Source organism: Eptesicus fuscus, chromosome 1 (assembly GCF_027574615.1).
Source record: "Eptesicus fuscus isolate TK198812 chromosome 1, DD_ASM_mEF_20220401, whole genome shotgun sequence".
Lineage (NCBI taxonomy): Eukaryota > Metazoa > Chordata > Mammalia > Chiroptera > Vespertilionidae > Eptesicus > Eptesicus fuscus.
In genome coordinates, this window is record NC_072473.1 from 5,015,825 (window position 1) to 5,027,056 (window position 11,232).

Consider the following 11,232-nt stretch of genomic DNA (forward strand, 5'->3'; position numbering starts at 1 on the left):
AGAGCGTCGGCCTGTGGACTGAAGGGTCCCGGATTCGATTCTGGTCAAGGGCAATCCCTGGCCCTAGTCGGGGCACATGCAAGAGGCCACCAATCAATGTGTCTCTCTCACATCGATGTTTCTCTGTCTGTCTCTGCCTCTCCCTTCCACGCTCTCTCTCTCAAAAAAAAGAAAAGAAGAAGAAAATACAAAGGGCAGACTGAGCTGTCAGAGTAAGGGGCCGGCATGGAAAGGCTGTTTGCTCACAGCCCCTGCAGCCCCACCCCGGCTCCCTCTGCCGGCAGAGTCGGAGGTTTGCAGGGCTGTTCCGTTGGAAGTGTTTGCCACTCCCTTTCCCCCTTTCCCCAGTTTCTGCTACACGTTGTCATCCTCATATGCTGGACTCGGCTACTTCCCAACTGGCAGAACAACCTCGCGGGTAACACATGATCTGTGCAGCTAACATTACCTGTGGCTTCTTTACTTGATGCAAAAAGTCGTATTTTACCAAGGAACATATACACTGAGTGGCCAGATTATTATGATCTCTGAACACATAATAATCTGTACACACACACACACACACATATATGTTAGAGAGGCCCGGTGCATGAATTCGTGCATGGGTGGGGTCCGGTCAGCCTGGCCAGAGGGAGGGGACATGGGCGGTTGGCCGGCCTGCCTGCTGGTCGAACTCCTGGTCGAGGGGGCAATTTGCATATTAGCCTTTTATTATATAGGATAGACACTGAGTGGCCCGATTATTATGCGTTCAGAGATCATCATAATCTGGCCACTCAGTGTATATCTATCCCACAAACGGGAATTTGCTGCCTTAGAAAAAGCTTCGAGGCTTGACTGGTTCCCAGTCAAAAACTACTTAATGTCGCCACAAGAGGTCGCCCTTGGGTAGTTTTCAAAGCGTCATTGGGTTGACAGCTAAGAACAAATAAACCTTAGAAGGAAACACACCTGCCTGCCACTGTTGAGATAGTCAATATTAACCAAAACTGGTACGTGAAGATGGTGAAACAAAGTAGTTCAGGTTTAATTAAAAAAATATTTTACTGACCTCAGAGAAGATGGGGGAGAGAAATAGAAACAACAATGATGAGAGAATCACAGATCGGCTGCCTCCTGCACGCCTCCTACTGGGGATCAAGCCCGCAACCCGGGCATGTGCCCCGACTGCGAATCGAACTGTGACCACTGAGCCACACCGGTTGGGCCAGATTTAATTTTTGTTTTTCTTTTGGAAAGAGTGTAAATGTATCTAGAAGAAACGAAAATCATACTATGCATTCTTTTTCTTCTGGCTTTTTCCGCTTAAGATTTCTGAGTGATACATTTTTCAACATTATTTGTTAGGATTATATATTTTAAGTCTCAGTTACATACATGCAAAGGAAGAGTTGTGAGCTATTTAGGAATAGGAATGTTCTAGCAACTGAGGCTTTTTGCAGGGATAGTTTCCTTTATTTCCTGCTTCTGGCATTAGCATTGGGCACCTGAAATGGTAGGGGTTCCCCACTCATGTCACCCCCATCCCTACAAAGCCTCATCGCTCAGCTTCTTCCCCACCCCGCCTCTGGGTCTCCCTGCTGGTCTGCTTGTTCACAGGGCAGGAGAGCGGGGTCACCTGGCAGAGGTGTGGCTGCAGGTTAAACTTGGACTTCACAGCCACATGGGCGGAGAGTTAGGCCACGATAGTGGTGGTGGGCTGTGGCCCAGGGCCCTGCCCTGCTGAGATCTTCCTGGTCCTTACAAATAAACCAACACTGTGATCTACACTGAGTGGCCAGATTATTATGCCCACCTGACGTTTGTAGGCAAATTAGCCGTACCCTGCATCGTATGGGATATGGAAGCCGAAGGCCTGTTCGAATACCTTTGCTGTCTGCAGTTACCAAGATAAAACGTCTCCAATTCGCACAGGAACACGAGGATTGGACAGTCGAGCATTGGAAAAAAGTCATGTGATCTGATGAATCACATTTCCAGTTGCATCATGCAGATGGCAGAGTGAGAATTTCATGGAAACAGCATGAAAGCATGCACCCCACATGCATGAGTTCAACCCTTCAAGCTGTTGGGGGCAGTGTTATGGTTTGGGCATGTTTTCCTGGCATGATATGGGCCCTTTAATTCGTGTGGAACAACGTCTGAATAGCACAACATACCTAAGTATCATTGCTGATCAAGTTCATCCTATCATGTTGATGGCGTATCCCAATGGAGATGGCCTCTTCCAACAAGACAATGCGCCATGCCACGGTGCTCGTATTGTGCAGGAGTGGTTTCCAGAACATGAGGGAGACTTTACCTTGCTTAGGTGGCCCCCACAATCACCAGATCTCAATCCGACTGAGCATTGTGGGACGAAGTTAAAAGAGCCACCAGGCAGCTGGTTCCACAACCATCAAATCTCACAGAACTGGACAGTGCCATCCATCAGGCATGGCGTCAGATCCCTCGCATCACCTGCAACATCTCATGGAGTCAATGCCAAGAAGAATCGCCGCAGTACTGAAGGCAAAAGGTGGCCCCACGAAGTACTGATGGGGTGGTCATAACAATCTGGCCACTCAGTGTATGTACCCATTGTGTATAAGGAGTTCGGGAGTCTTTTCTTGGGAAAATCTGTCTTGTTTTCTGAGAAACTAGCTTTCTTGAATTTGAGTTTAAAGGGCTCCTCTTTTAGGAAATTGGCATAGAGATAGTAGTATATGTTTTAAGGTGATTATGGGGCCACATCTTTGTCAGTACTCGAAAGTAAAATTTTTGCTCAATTCGGAAACCGGTGGTCAATAGATTTAGAAATGAAGGGTGGAGCGAGTGCAGTTCGGTTTGGGTTGGAGGCGGGAGGATGCATGCTTTGAAGGTAGAAAGAACATGGACCTCCATGGTAACGCTTCCCTCTGCTCCGTGAGGCTGGTGTCTTCTCTTAGGGAATCTAACGGTCTTTGGATTTAACTGGAAACTTTGGGCCTTGGTCTGTTCCGATTACTGGCATTTTGATTTGTGACCACCATATTTTAAAAAATATATATATATTCTATTGATTTTTCACAGAGAGGAAGGGAGAGGGACAGAGAGCCAGAAGCATCGATGAGAGTGAAACATCCATCAGCTGCCTCCTGCACACCCCTCAATGGGGATGTGCCCACAACCAAGGCACATGCCCTTGACCGGAATCGAACCTGGGACCCTTGAGTCCGCAGGCTGACGCTCTATCCACTGAGCCAAACCAGTCAGGGCAATGACCACCATCTTTTGTGCTTTAAAGTTGTCCACTGTAATCCCGCCCCGCCCCCCCCACACACACACACACAAATTAGACATTATTATTGTGGTTTTACACAATCAACATTTATTTAGATCTGTCCACATATTTTTTAAATATATTTTATTGATTTTTTACGAGAGGAAGGGAGAAGGATAGAGAGTTAGAAACATTGATGAGAGAGAAACAGCAATCAGCTGCCTCCTGCACACCCCCCACTGGGGATGTGCCCACAACCAAGGCACATGCCCTTGACTGGAATCGAACCTGGGACCTTTCAGTCCACAGGCCGACACTCTATCCACTGAGCCAAACCGGTTAGGGCTGTCTACATATTACAGCATCTCAATGCATCTGTTACCATTTTCCTTGGAGTGCTACCCCGAAGTGTCACTTTGAATTAAATTCTCCACTTGAGGGTTTTCATTACACACATGATGCATGGGGGGTTGGACCAATAACCCTCAGGACTGCCTACATGTAGTTTGCAACTCTCTCTCCACTAAGCATGGAGTTTGACACATGTGTCCTCCCTGTCCCCACCTGGGCAGCAGGTTAACCTTTACTCCTTACTCTGAAGAGCTAACCTCCATCATCCCGGGGTTATACAGAGTCTCCCATTACACTGTCCTCTCAGCTGAGCCGGAGGCTCTCTCTCTCACACCCCCCTTATCTCCGCCATCGATGATTTAAGGTTCCGCAGACACCCTCAGGGCAAGAATTTAGCTGCATTCCAGCTTCTCAGGATCACCTGCTTTTCCAGGCTCTGCTTCTGCGGATTCCCCCTGCTCTCCCAGCTCCCTGATGCCTTTACAAAGACCGTGGTCGGCAAACTGCGGCTCGCGAGCCACATGCGGCTCTTTGGCCCCTTGAGTGTGGCTCTCCCACAAAATACCACGGCCTGGGCGAGTCTGTTTGGAAGAAGTGGTGTTCGAAAAAGTTTTAAGTTTATAAAATGTGGCTCTCCAAAGAAATTTCAATCGTTGTACTGTTGCTATTTGGCTCTGTTGACGAATGAGTTTGCCGACCACTGGGTTAGGACATTGCTAACATACAACTGGAAAGAACGAGATGTGCTCATTGACCGTTAACAAGTCCTTTTGCGTCTGCGCAGGGTCACATCAATAGCGGACAGGTTGAACGTGGAATTTGCTTTGATCCACAAGGAGAGGAAGAAGGCGAACGAAGTGGACCGGATGGTGTTGGTGGGCGACGTGAAGAACCGCGTGGCCATCCTCGTGGATGACATGGCCGACACGTGTGGCACCATCTGCCACGCTGCTGACAAGTACGAGGGGCAGTTTGGGGAAGTGTTAGGCTATCTCATTAAGAAGGGGACAATTTCAGCTTTAAAAAATCGGGCCTGTTTTTCTTTTTTTAAGTATATTTTTATTGATTCCAGAGAGGACTGGAGAGAGAGAAACATCACCGATGAGAGAGAATCATGGATCGGCTGCCTCCTGCACGCCCCCCCCCCACTGGGGATCGAGTCCACAACCCAGGCAGGTGCCCTGACCGGGAATCGAACCATGACCTCCTGGCTCATAGGTCGATGCTCAACCACTGAGCCACGCAGGCTGGGCACTATTTTTCTTAATTATTTCGGTTTGCTTAGCAGTGGCGTTTCAGACCAAAGAAGATTGTAGGCCCATTTATTTTCCCCGGAAACAGCACAGAAGGAAAGAGACCATTTTGCGGGCTTTCTTGGGCCCCACTTCCTTCTGTTCAGCCTTCACTGCAGCCTTCAAAGGCAGCATGAAACAAAGAACATAAAGTCTCTCAGTGGGCCCTAGCCGGTGTGGCCCAGTGGATAGAGTGTCAGCCTGAGGACTGAAGGATCCGGGTTTGATTCCAGTTGGGGGCACATACTTTGGTTTGCAGGCTTGATCCCCGGGCAACCCATCGATGTGTCTCTCTCTCTCTCCCTCCCCTTTCACTCTCTGTAAAAATCAATGGCGAAATATCCTCGGGTGAGGATTAACGAAGCAAAATCAATGATTTTTTTTTTAATATATTTATACTAGAGGCCCAGTGCATGATTGAATCATGCACGTGTAGGGTCCCCTACACGCTTTTGCTTTCGATCGCGGGGGAGCTGGGTGCCTGTCCACTGGTGCACCAGGCCTTTCAGAAGCCTCCAGCGCAGCGGAGGCTTCTGAAAGGCCTGGTGCCTGAGCAGACAGGCACCCAGCTCCCCCACTTTTGATGGTCAGCGGCGGGACATGAGCTCGCTGCCCCAGAGGCCCCTTCTGTGCCGCAGCACAGCCATGGCGCAGACGCTGAGCTCGAGCCGCCGCTGGCGACACGAGCTCAGCGTCCCGTCGGCCCAGTCGGCCACCCCGGCCACCCCGAGTCCCGCCCCCCTGTGCCTCCTGGCCAATCGCGAGCATAGCGAAGGTACGGTCAATTTGCATATTTGTCTATTATTAGGTAGGATGTCAAAATGATGGTATCCTGGCTGTTTGGGTTTAAACCAGTGGCTCTCAGCTAAGGGCAGTCTTGCCCCCTGAGAGACATTTTGGGTTGTCCCAGCTGAGGGGTGGGAGGAATTGCCACAGTGCAATCCAGGGGTGAAGCGCAACAGAGAATTCCCCGGGCCCAAGGCCAAGGTCAGTAGTTCTGGGTTCAAGGCAGACCCAGTACGTTGCCAGCATATACCTTAAAGATCATTTTCGGCTAATAAATGGGAATGAAATTGGTTTCATGCTTTCCTTTATGGAACACACTTTCTCCTTTTAAATTCCCACTAAGAAGAGACTGTTTGTTTTGCAGTTGTTTTTTTGTTTGTTTGTTGTTTTTTTGTCTTCTGTTTTATAGGCTGATCTCGGCAGGAGCCACCAAAGTTTATGCCATCCTTACCCATGGGATCTTCTCTGGGCCGGCTATTTCCAGAATAAATAGCGCCGCCTTTGAGGCCGTTGTGGTCACAAACACAATCCCTCAAGAGGACAAAATGATTCACTGCTCCAAGATCCAGGTACTGTCTACACTGCAGGCAGAGCCAGGCAGCCAGGCCCCTATCTTAGATCCCAAAAAACAGCATCGCGTCTTCTGGGTGTGACTGCTCACTGAGGCCACTGCCAGCAGAGGTCGCAGCTTCTCCCGTGGGAGGGCCTAATGCACGTTAGGTCTCTGAGAAAGGCTGGGGCTGGCAGAGGTCAAAGTCAGAAATAGTAAGTGAATAAAACCACAATAGAAAAACAGTAGGGCCCAGCCGGTGTGGCTCAGTGGTTGAGCGTCGACCTATGAATCAGGAGGTCACAGTTTGATTCCTGATTAAGGCACATGCCCAGGTTGCAGGCTCCGTCCCCAGTGTGAGGCATGCAGGAGGCAGCTGATCCATGATTCTCTCTCATCATTGATGTTTCTCTCTCTCTCTCTCCCCCTCTCTGAAATCAGTAAAAACATATTTAAAGAAAAACAGTAGGAAACAGGCTGTGCTGAAGCTAAACAGAATTAACATATGGCCAGTAAATCCACCTGATTAGCCGCAGTTGAGAGTCTGCAAGCAATGGCCCACGGGCCCAGTCCGGCCCACCATCTGCTTTTGTAAATAAAGTTTTATTGGAACATAGCCACACCCGTTCATTTATATATTGTCTGGCTGTTCTCACAACAACTGAGTTGAGTCTGGCCTACAAAGTAGAAAATACTTACTACCGAGCCCTTCGCAGAAAAAGCAGTTTATTGACTGGTCCTTGAGTTAGAATCATGATAGCTGTGCTCTTACGTTATACAGTCACTGCATTTTCTGAAACCAAGAGAGAGAAACCTTCCATGTCATTGAATAAAATCAATTATATTTAAAAACAACAAACGGTCCCTGCCGGTTTGGCCCAGTGGCTAGAGCGTCGGCCTGCGGACTGAAGGGTCCCGGGTTTGATTCCCAGTCAGGGCACGTGCCCCGGTTGAGGGCTCGATCCCCAGTGTGGGGCGTGCAGGAGGCAGCCGATCAATGATTCTCTCTCATCATTGATGTTTCTATCTCTCTCTCCCTCTCCCTTCCTCTCTGACATCAATAAAAAATATAAATTAACAAACACCCGAGAAAAGGGTGTTTTTGGTTAGCCACGGCCCTGCAGAGCTTTTGCGTGTCTGCCCTGAAAGTCTTGCTTCCAGGATCCCGTAGGGTTTGGTGTAACAGGTTGTACATTTGGAGCCTGGCCCAACGCTGTCTGTCCTTGAAAATGGGTGTGGGAGGTCTTGATAGCAGCTCATCTTGCAGGCAGAGAAATAGTGTCGGTTTGGGGGCTTTTATGTTTTTAATGAAATCTGATGCCTCCCTTTCCCGGCCCCTTCTCTGTTTTTGGCACTTAGGTTATTGACATTTCCATGATCTTGGCCGAGGCCATCCGCAGGACCCACAATGGTGAATCCGTGTCTTACCTGTTCAGCCACGTCCCGCTGTAAACCCAGACGGCAGCGCGGAGCGAGCCTGCTGGCTTCTGACGAGTGTGTTTTTACCTGATTCTTAGCTTTAGGACTCAGCAGTTAGAACGCAAGACATCAGATCTTTGTACCCCCCCCCCAAGACCCACTGCTTCCTCCTCTGTACCTCGAGACCGTTTCTTTCCAGATTGGGGTGAGGGCGGGGGTAATTGATCTGTGCACTGTCATAGAGCAGAAATATTCCTGTCATCTTGACTTGTTCTCACAGGTGACATTTTCCTTTGTCCTGTCAATAGTTTCAGGCCACAACTTTCAAGTGTATAATTCCAACGTGTGGAAGTTCATAATTTATATATTTCCGGGTTTGCCAGCGATATCGTTAGGATAAAGACTTCTATGCAGGCATACAGTGATAATGCTTATGGTCATTCGGGTATAGAATGAGCCCTTTTAAGAATACTTTAGAAAATGTCTAATACGGTGATTTTTTTTTTTTTTTGTTATTGTGCTTAATTGGGACCAAATTTTATGTCGTTGAAGATGGCCAGTTACTGTTGCCACTTCTGAAAAACATGTAACGGTCACATTTTAGAAATGTCATGTTCTCAAATTCCAGAAGGATGGTCAGTGGTCCATCGGATGTAGAACCCGTTGTTGAGAGAGTGTCTGTGCTCACGGTCACAGCCACGCTTGCCTCTGTCCAGCCCAGACGGATGGTTCTTTGGGCATCTCTTGTCCTGTCATCGTCTTGTCTTAGGTGACATTTTTAGCTCTAGCTTTTACTTGGCCTTTTTCCCAATAATTTCCCCCAAAACAAAACTGTTTAAAGCCCCCTCAAATGGACGAATCAGATCATCATTTTGCTTTTGGCCTAAATAAAAAGGTAGATTTGGGCGAGTTACACCAAATGCCTATTTCCACGTCATTCGTTGTGATTTTTGAATGTTCTTTTGTTGTTCCTAGTCAGAAGCAGCAAGTCTAGGCAACTGATTATTTCAGCTAAAGCCACTACATGAAAAAGGGGGGCAAGAAAGACCCCCGCAAAAGGTACCAATACGTAAGCTTTAGTTCCTGCATTGAGATGATATTCAAATGGGGGCCCAGGAATGGCGGTGGAGGGAAGATTGCTTGCTCCCCAAGATGGCCCTTCATGACATCCTCCTACGTGAGGCGCCTCCCCGACTCTGCGGAAGGCATGCTTGTCTCTTTGTGAATTTCATTGCGTGCCCATTGGTGTGCAATCAACTGGATTCTCCAACCCCGGAAGAGGAGAACTTGCCCACATAGAATAATAAGCAGCAGTCTTCCCCCTTCCTCTGCTGAATCTTAAAACTGGGAAATTGGAATCAATTGTTTAAATTCTGCGGGGTGCAGACGTGAAACGTATTGAAGCCATTAGCCAGTAGAGCAGTCTTTAAGGCCTCGAGCTTCATTGCAGCAGAGGTGGGATGGAGGTGAAAGAGTATCATTTTGGTCATTGCAGAAACTAGCATTTTTTTTGCACCTTTAAATGTTTTGGGAGGGGCAGTGACATAGCTTGGGAAAGCCAGCTATGGGCTACAGATGCCTGTCTCTAAAAAGAGCCGACTTGAGAGATGTAAAGAGTTTATGTAGATGCTATGTAGTTTTAATTTTTGATAAATGAGTGATACCTGCATTTCTTGGAATCTCTACGCATAGAGAAGTGAAAATGTAGTTACGAACATGCGTATGTAGACAGCTTGGAATACAAGTGTGGACATGTTGACATGGCTAAAACCAGTTGATTTGAAGGCAATCGTTTTATCTAACGTTGATAGTAACATAGAGTTAATTTTCAAATAGTGATCTGAAGATTAAAACATGATAGAAAATCTCTTGTAATTCTCTGAACTAGGAACTGATTGTTTGTTACATGCTTTAGCACCACGTGTGTGTGTGTGTGGAAGTGCTTCTGATACATTGATTAGCTCATTAGACTAGACTAGGCCACATACAGTGGCGGTGTGGACATGAGCTATTTGGTTTCAGTTCACCCCAGCACTCGCTTTTTTTGCTGCTGGTGCAGAAGCATTGAAGTGAAAACACTGGGGAGGTGGGTCCTGCCCAGCCCTGCAAAAGTGGAGGCTGCCTTGGTGTACATCCAGCCAAAAAGGGGGGCAGAGAAATGTGAACATACCAGAACCGCTCAGCCTCCAACTTCATCTCTATTCATACGCTAACTCATGAGAACTGTCCTTCGTTAGGTGAGATGTAGCTAGATGGGGCACATATCACTTGCAGTGTTTGGCTTGGTTTAGAACATGCGATTTGAAGATCTTCCAACGCTGTACTGAAACATTTCAATAAAGTCCTACTTCTCCTTTCTTTCATGGTGTGTATACTCACTGTGGAGTGATGTGTTTGGGCGGAGTGATGCGTTTTCTGCAAATGTGTGTGCTGCTTCCCGACTGTCGCCCGCCATAGAAAAGGACAGAAAAGCCAGAATTCAGAAGTGCCCAGCAGTGTCCTGCTCTCTAAAAACAACTGTTCACTGATGCTTTACGTTACCCTTGTGGGGACAAAGATTTATAATTACGTTTGCCCAGTGACACTCAGCTTTAAAGTGTGGACAACAGAGCGTGGCAACCTTTTGTCTTAAAGTCCCAATGAAATAGAAGGAACTAAAACCAGGTCGATCCGGGCAGATCTATTTAAGAGAGGATGTGATAGAATGTACTAGAAGGGAGGGAGAACATGAAGGAGTGCTGGAAACACCAAAAGCACTTCAATTCCACCTAGCAATGCTGTCACACCTTTGGGAGTGTTTCATTGCTTGTGACAGGTCTCACCAAATCCGCTATGCTACAGGATGGACAGGCCAAGTGACAGGGAAAGATGACATAGAGGTTCAGAGGGCCAATCAGGTGAGGGTGATCAGAAAGGGCACATACCTGGGTTGCAGGCTCCTCCCCGGCCCGGGCCCTGGTCAGAGCGCGTGCAGGAGGCAACCAATTGATGTGTTTCTCTCACATCGATATTTCTCTCTGTCTTTTCCTCTCTCTCCCACTCTCTCTAAAAATAAATGGAAAAATATCCTTGGGTGAGGATTAAGAAAAAAAAGAAAAAGGTCATAGGCTCCCAACCTTCCCCACCGGGGCACCAGACATGTGAACAAAGCCATCTGACTTCAACCTCATGAGACCCCCAACTGAGACCAACAGAAGAACCGCCCAGCAGAGCCCTGCCAACTCACAGAACGGTGAACACACAAAACGGCAGCTGTTGAAGCCGATAAGTTTCGCAGTGGTTTGTTACTCAGCAATAGGTAATTGAAACATGACAGCATCCAATCCGAATAGTTGCATCAAATAGGAAAATCAATCTTTAGAATCACAAATTCAAAAAAGACTTTTTGCTATTTTCTAGTTCAGTGGCTGAGGACCTGGCAGATTAGATGACTTGCAGAAAGAACATGGGCAGTGGAGTAAAAAAAAACAAAACATGAACTGGAACCCAGTTTTGCATATTACTAGATCTATGACTTCTTAGAATATCAGCTTCCTTGCGGGCCAATCCGGCTTGCATACCAGCTCCCTCGCAGGTGTTTTATCCTTCAGCTT

At 47.6% G+C, this 11,232-nt stretch overlaps 1 protein-coding gene across 1 annotated transcript in view; it reads left to right on the forward strand.

The window, feature by feature from the left end:
- The window catches only part of PRPS2 (phosphoribosyl pyrophosphate synthetase 2), a 34,593-nt gene extending 24,597 nt beyond the window's left edge, over positions 1 to 9,996 (forward strand). Inside the window, exons 5-7 of the mRNA XM_008156581.3 lie at positions 4,377 to 4,550; positions 6,080 to 6,239; positions 7,580 to 9,996. Coding sequence (XP_008154803.1) covers positions 4,377 to 4,550; positions 6,080 to 6,239; positions 7,580 to 7,672 — 427 coding nt within the window. The 3' untranslated portion in view covers positions 7,673 to 9,996. The remainder of the gene's footprint in view (positions 1 to 4,376; positions 4,551 to 6,079; positions 6,240 to 7,579) is intronic.
- Positions 9,997 to 11,232: the final 1,236 nt, after the last annotated feature.